The sequence below is a fragment of the Pelmatolapia mariae genome, linkage group LG6 (genome assembly GCF_036321145.2).
Source record: "Pelmatolapia mariae isolate MD_Pm_ZW linkage group LG6, Pm_UMD_F_2, whole genome shotgun sequence".
Taxonomy (NCBI): domain Eukaryota; kingdom Metazoa; phylum Chordata; class Actinopteri; order Cichliformes; family Cichlidae; genus Pelmatolapia; species Pelmatolapia mariae.
In genome coordinates this window covers 26,818,077-26,840,897 of record NC_086232.1, presented here as the reverse complement: position 1 = coordinate 26,840,897, position 22,821 = coordinate 26,818,077, and the positions used below count along the sequence as shown (strand labels likewise).

The 22,821-nt window shown below is 39.9% G+C and overlaps 1 protein-coding gene across 2 annotated transcripts; it reads left to right on the top strand.

The window, feature by feature from the left end:
• Positions 1-3,212: 3,212 nt before the first annotated feature.
• Positions 3,213-21,693, top strand: septin3 (septin 3). 2 transcript variants are annotated; one of them, XM_063476431.1, is made up of 10 exons: positions 3,213-3,359; positions 9,533-9,934; positions 10,020-10,148; positions 15,321-15,402; positions 15,587-15,724; positions 16,440-16,557; positions 17,540-17,635; positions 17,868-17,964; positions 18,063-18,114; positions 19,434-21,693. In XM_063476431.1, exons 2-10 carry the CDS (start codon positions 9,535-9,537, stop codon positions 19,561-19,563), a joined length of 1,242 nt encoding a protein of 413 aa, XP_063332501.1. In that variant the 5' UTR covers positions 3,213-3,359; positions 9,533-9,534; the 3' UTR covers positions 19,564-21,693. The 2 variants fall into 2 exon arrangements, with proteins under 2 accessions (XP_063332501.1, XP_063332500.1); XM_063476430.1 differs by lacking the exon at positions 3,213-3,359 and adding an exon at positions 5,368-5,549.
• The last annotated feature ends 1,128 nt before the right edge of the window (positions 21,694-22,821 follow it).

Sequence of the window (22,821 nt, the reverse complement as noted above, 5' to 3'; positions counted from 1 at the left end):
ATTTTTAAACAGATTAACACTGGATTCGCTTCACCTGCACTTATCGATGACATTAAACCATTAAAGTAAATAAATCTAACACTCCTTTGGAACTACAGTAGGATTTTTAAACTTTTGATAAGTGTAGTTTGCAGATATTTCTGTTCTTTATCTTACCCCTTTAATATTTATTAAAAGTTTATTGAACCATTTGACAATTTTTAAATGAAATAAACATTATTTGCATGTATTTTTATTTTGTATTTGCTAGTTCCAGAACTTTTATAAAAATTTATTCAGGTTTTTTTAAGGTGATAAAATTACAGTGATGATATAGAAGTCTCTAAAATTCACAAAACCTGATGTATCACATATGACACACTAGGCATCAAGGATTTAAATCTAATTTGAAATGCAGATGTATCGTCTGCTGTCCCCTGTAGTTTGTTATCTGTCCTGTTTGTCATTTGCAGTCTCTCTATGCTTCTCTTTCCTCCCTTCTCCTTAAGTGGAGAGTTCTTCCTCCCCGCTGTTGCCGTGTTTCTCTCTACATTGATTATCTGATTTTTGGGTCCTACCTCTAACACTGTGTGGTCTAATATTGTGAAGTGCTGCGTGTTAAGTAAAATTCAATAGGAAAAAATCAAATTGAAACTTGCACTTCAGTTAATTTGAGTATTTTTTTAAGAATGTTATTCCCACATTTTCTATTAATTTGGACAGTGTTTATAGAAATGATGTTTGGAATAAAGTTGAATTCTATTCTATTCTATTCTATTCATATAAAACAAGTTATTTTTTTCTTAGTTTCTTCATTCTCATCATGTAATTAGTCTTTCTTTGCATCTTTGTCTTGCTAAAACAGAATGAGTGTTTTTAACCGTCTGGCACCTTTGATCCCACGAGTACCTGACTCCAGCAGACAAACAAAGGAGCATCCAAAAGTGTGTTTGTCACCTCCTCTGCCTCTTTCTTCTCCCGTCATTAAGAAGAAAGCCATTCAAATCCCATCATTTGATGAGAAGGGACTTATCTTTGAAAAACACAACACAAAGCTGTACACGGCGGACAGGTAAATTAATGTGAAGTTTGTTTTTCTGTCTTGGATTTATGTGCTACATAATCTAGCAATTATTGGTACATTTTTTCTTTCCAGATCATTTGATTCAATTTGGGAATCCAAGACACCCAGCCCACCCTCGAGGAGTAAATCATGTCAGCATTCACAAAGAAACCTTGGAGAAAGAGCTTCAACCCTCCCAAGGACCAAACCTAAAACATGCAGCTCTCAGTCTCTCTCTGCAAAGCCCAGCACCTCCATTTCTCCTTCTCCTAAGCCAAATTCCTCTCCCACTCTTCCCGCTGTCAAACCAAAGCCAAGTGATTCTCTTCATCTTCCCGCCTCACAGGCGAGTGATCTTTCTCCATTACTGCACCAGCCAGCACCAAAGCCAAGTGTATCTCCAACTCTGACAGTCCCAACACCCAGGCTAAGCCCATCTCCAACGTCCCTTTGCCAAGGGACAAGCTCAGATGGTCCACCAGTAAAACAGCCTTCTCCTATTGCAAAAGAAAGACGTGCTAAATCGATTCCCATCTGTAATGTCAAAGCGGAGAAATCAAATGAGATAAAGCATGAAATTCTTGACCAGGATGCTTTACTGGACTTTACTCACCCCGAGATGAGAAAAGGTCGTATGAACAGAGAGTCTCAACATCAGACTTACTCAGAATCCCACAGACGCCCGGTCACATCTTCGAATCCTTGCTTTCTGCAAAGCAAACTTGGACTAAGTAAAAAAGAAAATACTGCCAAAGATGAAGCAAAGGCTCTGCAAAGGAGTACAGACATTACTGCATTACCTAAACCAAAGTGGAACATCAATCAGCACCAGGAATTTCAACCCAGTAGAGTGACAGGTACACAAATATCCATTAACTCTAAAGGCATTAAGTCTGCTAACGTTGATCACCGGGAGTCTCCGTCAGTGTTTGATGGACCGGCCACTCTGTCAGGTCCTCAAAGAAAATATAAAGACTACCCTCAGAAGAGCAATTACTCTCAGACCTTACATTTTACCTCAGCTCACCCACCATATGAGCAACTGTATTCTGAGAAAAAAGCAGCTTTACCCGTGACTCCTCAAACATCCTTTTCCACTGAGCCTCTTTTTAATCAGTCAGGCGTTTCGCCAAGCATCGAGGCAAGGAGGAGACGGTTCGACCTGCACAGTGAAACAAGATCAGAAGCAGCATTTCTATCAGCTTCTCGTCCCAGGAAACAGCAGGAAGAAAACAATAATCTGACAATTACAGGAAACTCTCATAAAATCTTTCATGAAACTGGTGCATCTCAAAACATCAAGTCCCCACAGAGACCCCTCAGGTTCCCGTCGAAGGCACAGAGTCAAACTGTGGATGCAAGGTGTGCAGTGAATCAGTCTCACTGTTTATCAAAGGATTACAGCTGCCAGTCAAGAGAAGCTGATCAGAAAATGGAGGCTTCCCAGTGCACACACAGGTTAAATCAGCTTAAGACATGTCAGGTGGTACCTCAGACCCAGGAGGCCTCCCACCCTCCCTCTGGTGTGTGCACCACCTCACAAAGGGGATCCTTTTTGAAACCTGACCTTCAGTCACACAGACGTGGCTTAGATCAGGAACAGTCTCCTCCTCACAAAGAGATGAAGGTCAGCAGCACAGGATTGAATCAAACAGACATGTTAGCACCACCTGACCACCGTGGGGTGCCAGCAAAGCTACCAGAATGTCCCTCAGAGAAATATGTTGCAAGCTGGCCCCCGTCTGTAGCGCACTGCCCATTCAGCACAGACAGTTTTGGCCTAAGCTCAAAGGGGGTCTTTGACAGAGTATACCAGAGCCTGGAAAAGACAACAACAGCAACAACAGCTTCCAGTCTACTAAATCAGCTGAATGACTCTGAAACAGGCAAAGTATTTTTCTCAGAGGAATCAGAAGACCCCTATTACGTCACGATGTATTACCCAGGCTCAATTTATGTGGGTGAGTACAAATATATCCAAGTCACCTGCAAGATTTTAACAGAACAAACCCAGCAACAGCGCCTCTTTGATGCCCCTGCTTTTATTTGGAGTGGGAGTTGAATAATTTTCTAACTTCTAGGGGGGGTGGGAACTCTGATGAGGGGGTGGTTAAAGAGGATAGCAGAGGGACTAAAGGCAGCGCTTCTTATCAGTAGAGTAACAGACGTGGCGAGGAGAGATGTGACAAAGTTGGTTAGCAGACTGTTTCAAAGTGAATAGCACAGGAAGATGTGCCAAAGCAGTTTTACACAAAAACGCACCGAAAACATGCAGAAAGGAAGGCGGGACGAAAGGAGAGCAGCTCGGAGATAAAGTGTGAGTACGGTGCTGCAGCTATATTTTTCTTCCTCTAACACCTAAAGAGTAATAACAACACAATATCACACAAACAATGGGAAGTACAGACTAACTGATGTGTCAAACTTAAATCATGTCGTAACATAGCAGGGTAGAGATTAAACAGAAAAACAAAGCACACATAGTACCTCAGCACTGCCTGGATGTTGTATGCCTATGAGTTAAAATGAGAGCTTCTGAGGCCCAACAAGGGAAAAACTACCAGACGTATTTGACAGAGCAAAGAAAATTTAAACTAACAGCTTCATCTGGAGTCTTCATTAGTAGATTTCTTGCAGTTAGATCTGTTAATATATTTTCTGTCTTACAAGACCCTCAGATTCAGGGTCTCTCGTGGGATCGCAGCCCTCAGAAAGCCCTGTTACACTCGCTGTTAATCATTGCACACTGAGCTTCCACCAGTGGCAGGATACATCAGAGCACATTTGCATTAAATTTGAAGTGCTTTAGTTCACGGCATGTCACAGCTGATAGTGTGTCTCTTCACAGAAAAGGAAGCGCGGCACATACAGACAACGTCTACTTATTCAGCCATCATTATTTTAATTATTCAGCACTGTAGTTTTCCTGCTGTGACAAAATGTCTTTGGGGGAAAACTTCTCTATACTGCACTTCTTTCTACATTTTAAACAGTGCATTTAGCAGACATGCAGTTGTTACTTTGCAGACAAGACTTGAAACTTTAGGAGCTTGTTTATGTACCAGTGCAAAGCCATTAAAGCTATAAGCTCTTTCTGCTTGAACGATAATGCAGCAGGAATAATGTCCCATATAGCACTAATGTTTTTGTTAAATTTTGCATCTACATTAACCCGTACACACTGTTTAGGGTCAAATTTGACTCATTTTGATAGTTGACCGCAGCAAAAAAAATCTTAAATATCATTCTTTTAGCTTGAAATTTGATGACTTTTCCTAAAGTGACCCAAAAATGAATATCATAAAGACTATAAAAAAAACAGAGAGCACAATTCATGGTTGCATTAATTACTACAAGTTTTCCAGGTTGTGAAGCAGCAAAGCAGCCCCAGAACATCACACTATCACCACCATGTTTGACTGTCGGCATGTTGTTGGAACTCAGAACTTCCAAAAGTCCACAGTCCACAGAATATTTTGCCAAAAGTCTTGGGGATCATCAAGATGTTTGGGGTTTTGGTTTTTTTTAACAAATGTCAAACGAGCCTGTGCGATCTTTTTCTCCTTGGAACTCTCCCATGGATACATATATTTCCCCAGTCCCTTATTGTTGAAGCGCAAACACTGACCTAAACTGAAGCAAAAGAGCCCTGCAGGTGTTTAGATGTTGTTCTAGGTTCTTTTGTGACCTCGATGAGTCACCAATGCACTCTTGGAGTAATTTTGGTTGGTCAGTTACTCCTGGGAAGGTTCCAAGTTTTCTCCATTTGTGGATAATGGCTCTCACCATCATTTGCTGGAATCCCAAAGCCCTAGAAATGGCTCTGTAACCATTTCCAGACCGATAGATGTCAATAACTTTGTTTCAAATCTGTTTTTGTTTCTGTCGCATTGCGTATTTCTTTTTGAGATCTTTTAGCCTACATCACTTTGCAGGTAGGTTCTGTTTAAGTGATTTCTCAATTCAGCAGGTCTGGCAGTAATCAGGCCACAGAATTAAAAACAGATAATTCACGATTTAAGAGGCAAGTGTGACAAATGTTGCACATATGAAAAAAAAGAGAGAGAGAAAATAAATCAGGAATTGGGCAAGTACTTTTTCACAACATCATTAGTAAAGGATCCATCTTCTTTTTCCACCAACACTGTTAAAGATCATCTCCCATGTCTGGACTTGACACTGATTATAACACAATTCAAAGTGCTCGCTATAAATACTCTAGCTCTGACAGAAGACACTGTACCCAAAAAAAATGTCCCTTTGAGATAAAGTCATATTGCGCATGTGCGCTGCATCTCCCCACTCCCTGTCCTCTTGTCGCCTTGGTAACGGAAAAGGAGGGGGCTCACGGCCAGAGGGAAGGAGAGGTACCCGGACTCCTCTTTACATGAGCGTTCCTGTTATTGTTATCAGTGTGGTGGATAGATATTACTGCTTCTCGAATTCAGAGCGCCTGTAGGTCGCCCGCTGTCTCCACGAGCTCGTTTGGTCAGTTGAACGGGAGCTGGTGAGTGTGACGACCGTTAGCGGGTGCACGCTAGCAGCTAGCCGTTAACGTTATTATCCAGCGTGACTGGTGAGAGAAACAATGAGGGCGACAGGCTTTGGTAGAGCTAACGTTGGGTAGTCACTTAAAACACGCAGAAAAGGGCGCTTTTATTCATGTTATATGCTAAAGCACGTTGGCTCTGAACTTTCATGAGCTTGGCCATTTTATTATTTTTTCAAACAGGGATTTTAAAAAAAGGCAGTTTTAGCCTTCATGTAGCCAGAGCATCCTCAGATATCGTACGCTTCAGTTTTCCTACATTTGCTGTAGTGTGTAGCTCGAAATAATTGCATTGCAGGGAGGGGGCAGAGCTGCATGGCCAGTGAGTGAATCAAAGTGACAGCCTCTGCCTCAGTGACCTGTATGTATGATCAGGACTCATGTATCTAGGACTGTGACTTAAAGCATGGCAGCAGGCTGTACACCCTGAAGGACTAAGCTCATCAACATCTTGGCTCGGCCTGCTGCCTGTTACTGTTACCATCTGCCTGCACTGCTTGCTTCACTTAAAGGCTGAGCTCACAAAAACATCTTTTCTTGCTTAGACCCGACTGGTGTCAAAGCCTTGCTCGCAGAGGTTTTTTTGCATTTCTGGCCAGGCTTTTGAGATTTTTGTGTCCCATGTCTGACGTTTCTGCTGCCAACCCAAAGACAAGACAGCTTATTGTAATTTCATCTGTGGTTCTCTGCCAGAATTATTATATCTGTTTTTTCCAATTAGTTTTCTGTTTTGCTTTTTTTCAGTAGAGTTTCCAAAGTGCAAATTTTAGTTTCGTTTTCATTCGTTTTTAATGATTAAAACTTGAGGTGGGACTCACCAGACGATATAATTACAATACTCAACTCACGATACAGTATCATTGCGATTTTTAACATCTATGCTGAGTATTGCAATAACAAAAATTGCCAATTATGCCCTCAAAGTTAAACTTTGTCAATATCAGATAGAGTCAGTCTGCTATCAGTTTGGGATCAGTCTGGGATTGAATGGAGTGAAGTTGGCAGTTACATGCGATCTGTAATAATACATCATTTAACTGTTGTCTAAATCAGCAGAAATTCACATTTAACTATTACATTTATGCTCAACAACCTTCCAGGTCTATAGGAATAACCAGAATACAATCAGCTGACAGCCAGCTAAGTCGAGTCCCCTTGAGTTGTGCAAATTGACATTGACTCATTCAGACCGATAATAACATGTTGGCAATGTATCTGCATTTATAAATTAGACAGCAAACCTTTGACAATCTCTTTAAGAGTGACTGCAGTCAGTTCAAGTCAGACTGTGACTGTTTGCAGAAAGTTTGCCTCGTATTAGGCAACCTGTGCAGTTACCTTGAGATCAAAAATAGTTGTGAATGTACAACAGGCTCAAGCTTTGGGAATTTATACAAGGAGGTTGTCGTCCTATTTTTACTTGTGTGACTGAGCCTTTAGCTTCCTCTGAATTAGGGGGTAGCTTTGTCAAGCAACGTGTGTCCATTGTTGGATGGATTTTTGGTTAAATGCAAGTTTGTTAGGCTAACTAATAAATAAAGCCTTTTTAGACAGGGAAATTTCTATATATGTTTCTGTTTTATGTTAGATTTCTACACTTTCAGGCGTTCTGTATTGCTGTAAATTTGGTAGTTTTATTGAAAAAAACAACAACGTAATATTAAAAATGCTGGCTATTATCTTTGCCCCTATAGTATCAACTATTTATTAAGTATCACACTGTAAAATATTATAATTTCTTTTATTTTAAAAAAGAAAATTATCTTCAAATCGACATCAGAGTTGCTCTCAGAGGTATTTGTAATTCCACTGTATAAACATTGAAAAAGTGAAAGAAAAGAAGAGTTAGTTCAGTTTGGGGGGTTAAAATGAAATGTAAATGATTTTTCATTGTTTTGACTTCTTCTTTTTTTTGAGTGGAGGACACCTTTATTAAGAAGACCTGAGTTTGTTCAGTCAGGCATTGATTTCTACACTTGGGGGGTGATCAGGGCTGAGACATACTCTGCTGTGTTGAGCAGATAGAAATAATAGATGGGCAACCTGGGTGTGATGAAGTCTGGAGGTTAGAGGAGCGTTTTTGTAACTCAGGTCAGGTCAGATGCTGCCCTACCTCTGCAGTCTTTCGGGGTAGTTGTTACTCATTAGTGCAAGAACTTCCCCGATTATAAATGCTAGATTTCCAGGAATCAATTAAATTATTCACAGTGCCCTAATTTCAGGTTCTGTCAGGCACTTCTGTACACCGATAGTGGATTTTACTGTTTACACTGTCTGTGTAATATGTGATAACTTAATAAAATAATAACAGCTTAACTCTCCAGTCATTATTCTCAGCTATTCTCATTTGATTTCCTACCTGCTGAGTTAAATGCTTAAGGTCGTGTGGACTCTTGTGGTTAGATGTGAGCATAATGAGTTGATTCAGTTCTGTCTCATATGTTATGTTCAAGCTCAAACTGTGCATGAGTCATCTTTTTATAAATTGATTTATTAACCCCTGGACTTTAACAGCTGATCTGTGTTTCATCAAGATTTCTGCTTATGTTCAAAACATTCTGCACACTTTTAGGAATAAGGTTTATCTCAACCTTTGAAGCAAACTCAAAAAGGACAGGCAGCATTAATCTGAAGATGAATCTTATTTTTAAACTAGAAACTATGCTGCTAAACTCAAATACTGTGTCTCAGAGCTATTTTGCTTTCAGACTTGGACTTCCCTCTCCCCTTTCCTTCCATCTCTGTCATATTCTTCAGCTTTTCTTTTTGTATATGGATGTGTGTGAAATATTAGCGCAGACATAACATCTATCTGTTGGTAAAAAAGAAACAAATGATGTTATAGCAGTTTTTCTTCTCAGTCATCAGCTTTCTTTTGTGCTTTTGTTGTGTGGGGTTTGGGTCGGATGAGGCAGTGGACTGCATCCCCCCTGAAATATACATCTGTGTCCACGTTGGGACCTTCAGATGTCTTGATTTGTTTGATTGAAAACTCAAAGGTGTTTACTTTATTACATAACTGACGAAGAAAAAAATGTTAGCCACATTTAAGTCTCTTCAACTTCTCTTTACTTTTATTTTAATCAGCTAGTTAATTCATTCATTCATTAATACAGTTCACATGGTTATGAAATTTGAAAGTGACAGTTATGTATTAATTACATTTTTCATACCTAAACTCCATGTGTCTGCTAGCCTTGAGTACCACAGCTCCAGTCAGTACCAGATTTTTTTAGGAAGGAGGAAGGGGAGGAGTTCATAAACTGTGATCATAACGTATTCTCCTTTTCAGTCCTTTTTCAATGCCTCTGTATAATGTCAAAAACAGAAGATGTTCCTAATATGCTCATCTCAGACATGAGAACACAAATCCCTTTTGTTTACAAGGGGCAGCCAATGAGAAGAAGACTTTATGGGAGAGAATAGGGCTAAAATAGTATTTCAGACAGTGGATGAAATAAGAGGTAACTGAGAGTCACTTTAAAGTAAAGAAACAGTATTCTGAACTGTGAATCATGCAAAGCTACTCTAGTAGAGTCTAAGAATAACAGCATGGAGTTGGAAATGAGCACAGTAGGCGCTCTTCAAGGAAAACTTTATTTTAAACATCTGATTTTGCTCACCTCATAATGTTTGTATAGCTCCAGCTTCATATTTTTAAAATAAACAGATAAAATGTTCGTTTTACAAGCACCTTTCATCATAACCATCAAAATCTGGGAAGCAAATTATACAACTACACAAATTATACAAAGCAGTGTTTGCCTGACTAGATGAATGTGAGGATTTTTCTGTTGTTTGGGTAATCGAAGCCTGCTGCAATAACCCATTTCTTCAATGTAGAACGAGTAACTAGAGGAGAGGCCTCGGCTGATCCACTGACCTACTTCCTCGTCATTTTTTCAGTGTGACTTATTTTCATCTTCCTTCCTTTTCTGTAGACATGTCAGACATAGTTCCTCCAGAGGTTAGACCCAAACCAGCTGTCCCTGCCAAACCCCCAAACGTGGGGGCTCCTTCTCCTTCTAGCCCCTTCCCACCCCAGGGCCTGGGTGTCGGAGGAGGCGGCATCTCTGCTCCCCCACCGAGCGCCATTCCAGTTCCCATTGGAAGTCATGGTCCGAGCCACGGTGGCAGTCACAGCGTGGGTCATGGCATAGGACACAGCGTTAGTCACGCTGGAAGTCACGCTGCACCACACAGCGGCGGTCATGGTCACGGTGGCTCCCACAGCTCCAGCGGGGGATCCACTCTGCTGGGATACATTGGTATCGACACCATCATTGAGCAGATGAGGAAGAAGACCATGAAGACGGGTTTTGACTTCAATATCATGGTAGTAGGTACGTCACAGTAGACTTGCTTTATGCCTGGACACTTTCTGCCTCTATGGTGCTCCAACCTTAATTCTTCTGCCTTTCACTTCAGGTCACAGTGGTCTGGGAAAGTCAACCCTGGTGAACACCTTATTCAAGTCCCAAGTGAGCAGGAGGAGTGCAGGATGGGCTCGTGATGAGAAGATCCCCAAAACTGTGGAGATCAAGGCAGTGTCTCACGGTGAGTGCAAGGACAGAGATGCTGCTCTTTCTTTGGAGCCAGGCATTTATATAGCACTTAATTAAAGAGAGAAAATTAACAATCTTTGGCCATGTTCTTAAAAGTCCCACATAGCCTACTTATAGTTCATCAGTGCACCCTGGAAGCTGCCAAGAAATCTGAGCAGCTGAAGGATGGGCCAACTTCTGCCTCTCCTGCAGGCACTTTTAATCACTTGCTGTTTTCGACTGTCCGTGTGCTGGGAATTTAATTGTCATGAATTAATTTTTCAAGCTGCTCTGTAATAACTTTCTTATGTGTCATATAAATAAATCAATGCTGAGACCTGCCTTATTTGCGTTTTGTAGCTGTACAGACAAAGTCGAAAGAAGGTTTTCATCGCTGTCTGTTGGCGAAATCTCTAAAAATGAACAGATGCTGAAATTCAGTTCAGAGATGGCTGAAAAACAGCAAACAGATCTCTGCTCAGTTTTCTGCTGTCATGTGCCAGTGCACAGTTGGGCACACTGTGGGTTTACAGGCAGTGTTTACAATGTAGAAAAGTTTTTCATTAAAGACAGGCACAAAATCAAGGGCAGGAATTGCTCAGTAGGTAGAATATTCACCCCATGATCGGAAGCTCGGGGGTTTAAATCCACTCTACGGCTACCCTGAGGTACCCTTGAGCAAGGTACTGTCTCTACACACTGCTCCCTGGGCACTGGATTGGTAGTTGCGTACTGCTTCACTGAATGAATGGGTTAAGTGCAGAGGACTAAGCAATCCCCTGCGGTATTAATAAAGTATACATTATTATAAAGGCACAATATCCAAAAATAAATAAATAGATAATAATAACATTTAAAAAAACAAGCTGACAGGAACATGTATCAAGAAATATGATGGAAAACCAAGGTTAAAGACCTGATAGTAGCTGATTGGCAGCAGAGGTGTAGAGGTCAGGCGGTGCTGAATCATCCTGGCATGGTACTTGAGTAGTCGAGGTTCAATGCAGAGATTTGCACACATGTCTACATGTTGTTGCTGCATGCTGTCACCAGGAGGCAGTGTTAAAAGCATGTGGAAGAACCTCTAATGTGGTCACTGCTGTTTGTGCTTGTTTGTCCTTTAGCTTAGCCTCTGCAACAAAGACAATAGTAAGAATATACAAAACAAACTGTTTTATCTTTATTGTTATTTTATGCTTCCTCTCCTGTTTGTGGTTAACTTTGATGTTCAAGCCAACTTAAAAAAACAAAACTAAAACTGTTTGTTTGGATATTTTGTGTTCTTTTGTAAAAAAGAAAATACTTTGCCTTGTGGATATCCACTGGATTTGTCAATCTCAGGCTGCTGGAGTTTCATGCACACTTAAGATAATCCTTTGAATATGCTTTTGCTTATACTAAAGACTGCAGATTTCTGCTGCCGCCCTGTTTACTTTGAAAGTACAGTGGTGGAATAATTTCAGCAAAACAAAATAGCTATAGTGTTTTAGGATAGACTTGGGAAGTTGTGAGCTTACCTTTTAAGGCTGGGTCAGCATGTTTTATAACACAACATCAAGTAAAATAGGCTTCTGATATTTCTACACTGACGTAGTGAACAGCATGACCTCATTTTTACGTCTCATTTATGATGGACGTCTCGGACTAATTCATAATGAATGGCATTTAGTCTCAGCCCGTGCACATTCTTCTTCACCTCCTTGACCTCCGGATTTGCACTAGGTTGCTGACGACTTCATGTTGATCAGTCTCAGGCGTGATGGCTATGACTGCAGGGCTTTTCAAAATGGAGGAAAGGAGTTTTCCTCTCACAGGCTTGTGGCTGTTGTTCTTTAGTGTAGATATTTTTTCACGTACATACTGTAAGCAGAGGCACCACCAGCAGCAGTCCCACCAGTATAGGTTTGTTTTTTTGTTTTGTTTTTTAAGAACAGCAGAGCCTATCTTTGCATTCATAATTGGTTAATGTGCTTGAGATGCATTTTTGACCACCTCGTCTCAGTAATGTTATGCTGCAAATTAGGGGTGGGTTTTTATAATCGATTTATCGATTAAAATCGATTCTGGCTTGGATAACGTGAAATCGATTCATTAAAATCCTGAATCGATTTTTTAATATAAATTTATTTTGCCCGAAACGTCAGAATCTCAGGTGAAACCTCACAAAATTTCAACAACCACCAAACAGCTAAGACAGTAAATGAGAGCAGGAACACGGATTCTGCACAAAGACGTAAACACAAAGCACGGACCCGCGGATCAGAATCAGTGAGATGTCGCCTTTCTCACCTGACGGCACGGACACGGTCGGGGCTGAAAGCCGACAGCTCGCTGATTCTGATCTGTCGGCGCATCTGCGCTTTGTGTTTACGCCCTTTTTGCGCTGATTCTAAAGCTGTTAGTTTTATCTCGCTCCAAACAATATTGACCGAACCAGCAGCAAAAGAAGATCCAAACTACGCTTCACATAAACATTGTCATGAATTCACTCTTACTTTTACTGTTTTGCTTCCACCACGATAAAATCACACTTCATGCACAGCTCTCTCTCTCTCTCTCTCTCTCTCTCTCTCTCTGTACTTCAAGAACAGTTTCCCGTCTAAAAATCTGTTTTCTGCATTATTCGCTTGCTTGTTACGCACAAGTCTATCGTTGTTTACAGGGCTGTCGGCCGCTGTTTTTTTTTCTTTCGTTATACATACTTCCGAAAAGAAAACCTAATTTCTGCCGTTCAATACTGAACAAATTTGAAGGACAATAATTGGTGTTATCATTGCTGGCTATAACTCGTGTTGTGGTTCGCATTTTTAGTACTAAATTAAAAAAAAAATATGACACTGTTAGATTTCAATTGTTTTATGAGTTATGAAGTAAATACAAAGTTGCTGATGTGGAGTGTGAACAATGAGAGCTGCTGTTGAACATATCTACTGTCAGTGAATGCATATATGAGGTCGAACGCATGACAAGGGACTGAGTAGACTGGCACTGATGAACATGTGCTGTGATGTTGGAACTGATGCTCAAGCTGTTTGGAGTTTGACAGATTAAAAAGGAGCTTCAATTTTGTATTAAAACTTTTTGGTGTTATTTTCGTATCCAACGTTTAGATTGTATGGCAGATTTGTTTGGTCGGCTGCTGCATATAGTTTATTCTGTCTTTCTGTCTGTAATTGTTTCTCCAATACACAGATTCATTAAGAAGAAATCCTTTGGAAGAATTAAACGTGATTTTTTGAGATACAGAATCAGTTATAATATTTGGCAATTAGACCCATCATAGCAGGACAGAATCCCAGCATCCAGAGTCCAGACACTGGTGGTGGTGAGGATGAAGATGAAGGCTTGGATGGAGCTCTGAGATGGTGAGGAAGTGGGTTGCAGAGATTTAAAATATGCAGAATGCAGGCTTATTGGTTCGCTGAAGGCAAGCAAGAAGATGATTGGGCAAGAGCAATGATGTCAGTATTGAGTTTGACAGCATGGGAAAGTGGATGTGTTGAAAAGTATAGATCATAGCAGCTGAACACCCAGGATAGCAGGCAGATGAGTGATAACAGTGTTTTTTTAAGCTCCAGTGCATTTGACCTCTCAGGGCCAACATATTGCAGGGTGTTGCTCACTATCATTTTAAGATCTGCTGGCGTGCTGCGTGTACTTTCATTTCACTGTTGTTTGACTGACTGAGGGTTTAAAAGGGTCTTACTTAACCTCAGTGAAGTTTCTGAGAGTGCGGGCAGTCGGTCATATTTCACAGGAGTCACACAGCACCACATCGCTGAGCTCAGTTTTGTAGAGCCTGATCAAAGCTAGGACCAAACATGACCCAATTTAAATCTCAAAGTATTTGTGAGTACAATGCGAGACAACCTCAGAGCTCAGAGTTATGTCTCCATGGTAACAACCGTAGATCAGCCTGACAGCTGATGCAAAGATGTAAACATAGCTCAATTTGTGGCTCACTTTCAAAGTTACAGGATGAGGAATCAGAAAGCTGTTCTTGTAGAACATCCGTGTAACTGAGAAGCTTTCCACTCAGGTAACAGGGGCAAGCAGCGACAGTCAGCCGTGTGCTTGATTTGAATAAAGTTTTAAATTATCCACAGTGCAGCCCAAACGAATCGCTGTTTACAGCTACTCTGTATAACATTTGAAAATGTCATATTTTGGTGCCCCTCCCCCACTATTAGTATCAAATCCTCACTGTGGCAGACAGCTCAGTATGTAGCATTCAAGCCTGTGCTCATTATGCCTTCTGGGACTGGCAAAGCAGCCTAACTGCCATTTGCACATGTCCTTGACGACTTACGAGCTCCCGAGGAAACTGTAGGGACATGTCGAGCCCGTGGGCTGCTACAGTTTACGTGATCATGCTCCCATTGCCTGCGGATGACAGTGGCCTGATATTATTATGCCAGGAGACGAAGCATAAAAAATTCTGGCCAGACTATTAATATTGTATTTGCTGTTTGTGTGATTATGGCAAACACGAACATTCAGTCATTATGTTGAATATTCAAGTTTTTATTTATTTTTAAATAAAAACATTAAATGTGTTCTTCTTCTGTGGTAAAGGTAAGTACATCCTTGGTTTAGACACTACCTTTGCCCCCTTCAGCATAAATAACTTCTTGTAGGTGTGTAATTGCCCAAGAGACTCTGGGATCAGCTTTCCGCGACTTTCTATGTGAAATTCCTTCAGTTATTGGATGTTAGAGGATGTTGGCTGTGCAGGAATTGGTAGTTGCACAGACTGCGTCACATTATCCTTAAGAACATTTTGAAATGATGCAGACGCTGCCCAGACCCCTGGCATCTCCTGAACTGCTTTTGCCACTGTCTTGTTTATCTAAAAGAGCTGGTCTTTGCCTTTATTGCCACTGGTAAACAGTCAGTTTTCTCTGATGCTCTCTTTGAAAAGCAGAAGCCATTTCCTGGCAGGCATTTCATGGAGGAGCATGCACTACCTTACCTCACTGTATCACTTGTATCTATGGCCATTGTTCAAAAAAGAAAGATTTGCATGTCAAGTGCACTGCCTCACAAATGTGCTTCTGAAAGAATGGTTACATATTCCCATAAACACACTCCTATACCTTGTGCAAAACCTTCCCAGAAGACTTGAAGCTGTTATTATTTATTTTGCTGATTTCTTTGTGTGAACATGTTTTTTTTTTCTTTTTAGTTATTGAAGAGGGTGGTGTGAAGATGAAGCTGACAGTTGTCGACACTCCGGGCTTCGGAGACCAAATCAATAACGACAACTGGTGAGATTTCTAGCTCCGGCACTTTTAAAGCATCATAAATGTCATAATAACTGCCTTATATCACCGAGGAAAAATCTCCACCTTTCATCTTAAAAACTGTATTCAAAGTTTAGGAGTGAATCAGTGCTCCCTCAAACATGTTTTTTCCTGATTCGGTGATGTTTTGCTTCTGTTGTATCCACAGCTGGGAACCCATCTCCAAATACATCAATGAGCAGTATGAGAAGTTCCTGAAGGAGGAGGTCAACATCACCAGAAAGAAGCGAATCCCAGACACCAGGGTGCACTGCTGTCTCTATTTTATCTCCCCAACTGGACACTCGTAAGTTAAGCTTTGGCTGTATGGAAGTAAATCACTCAGACCATCATTAAGTATCTGATTCTTTAAGGGATGTGGGGTTTTTTTTAAGTAATCTGTAAATGGTAAATGGCCTGTATTTGTATAGTGCTTTACTTGGTCCCTAAGGACCCCAAAGCGCTTTACACATTCAGTCATCCACCCATTCACACACACATTCATGCACTGTATGCTGGTGAGACACACACACACAAAGCTCACAGTGTTAATGTCTCTTTATTCAAAAAACATTTAATTTCACATTATCAAAGCCCTAAATTGAGTGTGCTACTTTATATTGCAGACAGCACACACCTCTCTCTCCTTTTCACAATTAGCTCCTGCTGACAAGTGTGAAATTGCTCTCTAATGGATAAGTGGATACAGTCTTTTGTGTATTACTGCCAGCGTATCTTATCTTTCTTAGCCAGGGTAATTGAGACCGACAGGATGTCTTATGTGCAGGCAAACAAGAGCTTGGACACAACCTTCGTTCAATGATAAGCCCACTTGAAAAAAAGAAAAAATTCTCACTGTAAGTCTTTTGTAATCACTGCAAGGCCAAGGAAAGGTAATGAGACGTATGAGAAATGACAAATGAATTCCAGACGCCTCCTTCTTTTATTCAGTGTTTATGAGCTTCCACATCTCCTATATCTGCCCTCGTGACTCACTGTAATTATTTGTCCTTCTGCTTCAGTCTTCGACAGCTAGATACTGAGTTCATGAAGCGCTTGAGTCACTCGGTCAACATTATTCCCGTCATTGCCAAAGCAGATACACTGACCATTGAGGAGAGACAAGAGTTCAAGCAGAGGGTGAGTTTCACCAATAATCTGACTTCAAAATGTCTTTCTTCATAGATATTTACTGATGAGTGTGCAAGGCTGCTGTAATAAACATTTTATACCAGCAGTGGATCCAAGTTACTAAACTCTACAGCTAAAAAGTGTATTACACCTGCATACTGGGTAATCGCCAGCAGAGGGCGACTCCTTTGGTTGCAAAAAGAAGTCCATTTTCTCAGTGATTTGACTTCTCATCCAGAACCTCAGTGAACTTCAGTAAACCTTTTTCTGATCACTTCATGGTCTCAGGCACTAATTTTTAAGTCTTATTTAATGATCCCAAGGCCAGTAAACATAGTATGTTGGGCAAACTCTTTGCCAGCCACTAGCAATTTGGTCCAGAGACAGTGTTTCCACCAGTGGATTTACCTGTAAAGTCATACACCTGAAAATACCAACAAAAGTCAATCATCAAACCGACTGTTCAGATAGTTTAAAATGTGAAGAAATGCAGTATTTTTTACCTGTTCCTGTCCATCCAACGCAACAGAATTAAGAAGGAGCTAAAAGAACATCTGTGTGCAGATAAAGTATTAGTTTAATTTGCTAAGAAATTCAATTCAATTCAATTTCCCAGATTTCTTGTATGCTTTGCTGATAATAGCCATCCACCCCAGGATTCGGTGTTTACTCCACTACATGTATTTTAAAGTTTCAGTTACTAATTAAATTTCTGACATAGATTTATAATATTAAATATAAATCTACTAATAGATTATTAATCTCTGGTAGGTTTATAAATTAAGCTAGCAATATTTGAAATAATTTTCCTGGTTGTAGGCCAGTAAAAATACACAAGGGGCTGGTAAAAGTCTGTCCTGGCTGTTTCCCAGTAGAGAAAAACTGAATGAATTAATTAAAAAAGACTGTTGGTCCTTTGTGCAGTGTTGGGTACCTGTGTGACTAATGGTTTTTTTAAATTCATTTTTCCTTGCTTTTGTCTGCACTCCAGGTAAGGAAGGAGCTGGAGATGAGCGGGATTGAATTTTACCCACAAAAAGAGTTTGATGATGACATGGAAGACAAGAGTGACAACGATAAAATCAGAGTAAGTCGCTGTGTTCTTTGTCTCACGCGATATTTGTCGAGCGATTTTCTTCCTTGGCATTAGAATGAATCTTTGATACTCAGCTTTAACCCAGCCAATTTCACAAACATGCAGCGAGTCCTCTAAGCAGAATGCCAGGGCACTTGGGCATGTGGTGCATTTGTTTCATCCCATAAACCTCGCGTAGCCCTCTTCGGTACACTGAACCATGTTCAAATGTCTCTGTTCACAGGAGGCGATGCCCTTTGCTGTGGTGGGGAGTGACAAAGAATATCAAGTGAACGGCAAACGGGTTCTGGGGAGGAAGACAGCGTGGGGAATTGTGGAGGGTGAGTCAAACGCTCTCCATGAACGAGTTTCTCTGTTTGTTTTTATACACAGGACTGATGTTGATGGATTTCTGTCTCTGTTTTTCTGCTTTGTGCAGTTGAAAATCCAAACCATTGTGAGTTTGCTCAGCTGAGAGATTTTCTGATCAGGTAAAACTTTCTTTTAAAGCATGGTTTTAAATAATAATGCAAAAAAGTGGAATAAAGAAATCAAATAAAACAAAGAAAAAAAATCACTTTTCTCTATTAGTAAACTTTCTCAGCATTTTAACAGTAACACAAATGTATTGATCTCCAGTAACTGGTCACTTTATTAGGTACACAATGCTAGTATTAGGTTGCCCAATACCGCCAGACTGAACTGATGATACAAGGCAGAGTGTATCCATGCTTTCAGGATGTTAAGGCCAAAATTCTGATGCTAGCATCTGAATGTCGCAGCAGAAATCAGCCCTCTTCAGACCAGATGACATTTTTTAATTTTCCATTGTTTTGTAAGCCCCTGCAAACTGCAGCATCAGTTTCCTGTTTCTAGCATTGCTGAAGTGACACCTAGAGTGCTCTTCTGCTGCTGCACCCCATCTGCTTCAAGATTCAGTGTGCTGTGCATTAAAAGATGCTCTTCTGGATACCTGGGTCATAACAATTATTTAATTGAGTTAATGTTGCATTCCTACCAGCTTGAAGCAGTCTGGCCACTCTCCTCTGTTCTCTGACATCAACAAACCTTTTTCTCTAAGAGAATTTCCACTCAGTGGATATTTTCTTGCTTTCAGAATACTCTCTGTAAACTCTAGTTATGATTGTGTAGTACAATCCCAGCAGCTCAGCAGTTTGTGAAATACAGAGTCACTTAAATCACCTTTCTTCCCTTTTCTGATCCTCAATTTGAACTTCTACGTGCCTGGATGCATTGAGTTGCTGCCATGTGATTAGCTAATTAGATATTTGTGTTAACAAGCAGTTGAGCAGGTGTACCTAACAACGTGGCCAGTGAGTATAAATTTTGTTTAAGTGACCATTTGGTCTCTGAAACGTCAGAAAAACAGTTAAAATTTGTAGGGTGGATTTTTGTTCTGATAAACTGGGATAGTTTAACATCACAGAAAGAGCAAATATTCACATTTAAAATAAATTACATTAATTAATTATAGTTTTATGAAGATGGGTCCTGATCAACTATTTGATAAAGCGATTAAAGTTATTTCCTCTCTAAAAAAAAATTAAAGCACTTTTATTATAATAAATGTGAAATGTTTTCAAAGAGGTTTTTGAATATAAGACTATGCAATTTTCTTTGATTGTTTCTTGTGTTTGCAGTTGTGGAGGATTTTACCATTTTATTACCACAACACAAGAACAACAATACTGTATTTCAAAACACAGTAACTCTTATCCCTTCCTCTGTCAAATGAACGTACTTAACTAATAACTCACCCACTCTCTGTATTTACATTCATCTTTTGCAGGTCTCACCTGCAGGATCTGAAGGAAGTCACTCATAACATTCACTATGAAACGTACCGTGCCAAGAGACTGAATGAGAACGGAGGTCTGCACCCCATATCGTCCGCTGATACCCAGGAGAGCAACCTGTAGTCAGAGAGAGAGTGAAAACAATGAGTCCAATAGATGAATCTACAAAATACTATAATCCTTATCACCACAGCATTGCTGCATGCGTGGAAAAGAAAATTAATGTGTTGAATTGGTGTCATTTAATCCCCAAACTCCACCCATCCTTTTCTTCATATTCTTCCCCACCAAGCATATCAAACCCCTCTGTTACCATTTTCCATTCATCCCAGTGAGTGTTTGGAGGAAAGGACGGCCGGAGACTTAGTGCCATTATAGAAGTAAGGTTTTTTCCACTGCCAGCGCCTTTTCTCATTGTTCAGAGTGTACATGGAAAGTGCTCGTGTCTCTCGTGTACAGGAGGCTGATTTTTAAGCCTGTGTGTTGTGTAGCAACTGACAGCCGAGTTTAGACAAACAAAGTGATTTGCTCTAAATATTAAAATCATAATTCCTGTGTAGCAACGGTGCATTAGCCGGCTCTGCGGCTGGCTCTGTTGAAATTGCCAATTTTAAATTCTCAGCAGCAGCTGTTCATTTAAAGGAAGAATCCCAGCGGCTTTACTGTCAAGAGGGTTTAACGAACATTACAAGCTGTGCTGCCTTCTTTAATAACCGAGTCCACGAAGGAAAATAATGAACTTTCTCTGATATTCCTTTGCCCTGTTGAAGTTTGATTTTAAGATTTTCAAAGAGTTTACTCACACAGGCCTGCATACTAAGACTGAAGAGTTACAGCATTAGTCACATGTAAAATGCAGTTTATAAGGAGTGCACATGGTGAGTGACTGCTCGCTGCCGATTCAGTGATTCACGGTAACAAACACAAATTTAGCTGTTCATGCAGATGCAGCTCACCGTGTTTTGTTTCAGCATGGTGCTCATACAGGAAACTGCATCTGTGTTCACTTGCAGCAGTGAGCTGTGCTCTTGCAGTTCCACCATGCATATTTTATCAAGGTTCAGACTGATTTTTGTTAGATGTTTCCTGTTTAAATAGTTGACAGGCAATAGATGCAGGATTTATAACAAATTGCATATACAAGCTTTCTCAGCTGGAATGACTTGTTTTTGGTCTTTGAGAGCCACTACTGTCAGTGCAAACGTTGTTTTGTTTAAATATTTTTGGTTGTTGTTTTTTTCTTTATCATTACCATTCATAGCAAGTAGCCATTCAATAAAATATTATATTAAACCCGAAAGAAATCCCATCACTGGTTTGGTCATCGCATCTTTTTTTGCACACAGGAGAGCAGGAGAATTGAAATATTTTTGATATATTTGTATTAATATTCAATTCCTGCTCTGCACCACTTGGTGGCAGCACGCTGCCACATTAAAGAAGTTAAACAGCTTTGGAGCAGCTCCGTCTGCCCCAGATGTTCTGACTGCTGAGATTTTTTTTCTTAAATATGTCACATCCAGTTCTGATGAAGTTTACTCTTCTGCTGTCAGCAGCAAAGACATTGGGTTTACAAAAAACTTTGATAATATCACTCTTTTCATAATATTATAACATTGCCATGGTGTTTACCAGGTTTTCTTCAGGAACTAAATATGATATTCTGCCACATGCTGTCTGCATTAGAACACAAACTACAAATCTTTTAACATATCTCAATCTTTTTTTAAATCCATTCAGCCTTTTTAATCAATCATATGTATTTGTATGATTTTGAAATCAAGTGTGTGCAACAGTATGGTAGTAGTTGTCCGTGATTTTAGTGCAGTCAGAGGTTTTCGAGCAGAAATCTGAAACCGTGTTAATGAACCATTCTTCCTACTGTGTTTGTGTGCATGCTTGTGTTAATATTGCCCATTTGATTACAGCCAGTCGGTTCACTCATTCCTGCAACTTCACATCCACTCACAGTTACTGTGTTTCTGAATGTGTGATGTGTAAATTTAATTGATATATCATAAGGTAAAGCGCTGCTGTCTTACCCCCAAACTAAGCTGATGGCCCCCACGCACACACGTATCACCCAGCCCTGTCACTCAGTGAAAACTCGCAATGTACATTTATTTAACAACTTCTCACAAAGTTGCTGTGACACACTCATGTATGATTTCCAGTGTTGTATGGAGTTATTTTTACATTATGTCTTATTATTGTAACTTATTCTTTATTTAATAAAAACACATGATCAAGTTCTTAGAATTTTGTCATGATTTCTCTTCTGAATGTTCACATAACCACCTGTGTGTTGTTGCCTTTGTTGTTTATAATGATGTTACATACTGTGTCAGTGAGGTCCATAATTTATTGGAAAAAGATGCTCTTTTTATAGTTTTAATGTACACCACCACTGTGGATTGTAAATCAATCAATATGCGATTGACGTGCAGACTTTCAGCTTTAATTTGAGAGGTTTTACAATTTCAGAGGTTAAAAATTAATGGGACAATTGACTCACAAGCAGTTCATGGCCAGGTGAGGCCTGCTCCCTTGTTGTTTCATAAGAAATGAAGTGATATTTGAAGTCAATTCAAAGTGATTAATTTTTATTTTATAGCTTTTCATTGCAATTTTAAATATGAATCCAAAAATAATCTCAAGTGCAAGCAAAGAAGATCGTCATTAGACAGAAAAAGACTTCTTCACTTGGAAAAGACTGAAGAAAAAACTTGGATGAGTGACGACACATTTCTCCTACTGAAAACACTCCGTCCAAATGAAGAGAATCAACTGTCTAGGATTTCCTTAACTAGATGAGCATCAAGATAACAATATGTATTCTTAAAAAGAATTAATGTACGGAACAGCTCAGCAGTACATGCATGGTGACAAAATTATTTACACCATTAAAAACAACATCATATTATCTAATCAAGTCCAAAACTTGAGGAGGTGTCATTGTCAAACTCTAATATCAACAGACACCTTGAAATACAAGGGGTTTACAGCAAGGTGCAGACCACTGGTTATATTCAGCAACAGGAAGGTCAGATTAGAATTTGTCAAAAAACAAACAAACATAAAAGCCTGCAGTTTTGTAAATAAAAATTAAAAAAAATATTTGGACAGATGAAACCAAGATGAACTTGTACCAGAATGATGCGCAGAGAAAAGTGCAAAATGAGTGTTACGATTTAATGTTGTCAGTGTTTTGTTTTATGTTATGTTTAAGGATTTGTTCTCGTTTCCTGTTTTATTGTGAAGGTCTGCGTCTCATGTGAGTGTGTTCAGTTTTACCTCTGTCTCGTCTTGTTGATTATTCCCAGCTGTGTTCCCCACCTGTGTGCAATTTCCCTGTGTGTATTTAAGTCGCGTCCTCTGTCT

Coding starts and splice junctions, on each gene's coding strand:
- septin3 (XM_063476431.1), top strand. CDS start 9,535: ATGTCAGACATAGTTCCTCCAGAGGTTAGACCCAAACCAGCTGTCCCT. Junction 15,403..15,586: donor CAAATCAATAACGACAACTG/GTGAGATTTCTA, acceptor TTGTATCCACAG/CTGGGAACCCATCTCCAAAT. Junction 17,636..17,867: donor GTGACAACGATAAAATCAGA/GTAAGTCGCTGT, acceptor CTCTGTTCACAG/GAGGCGATGCCCTTTGCTGT.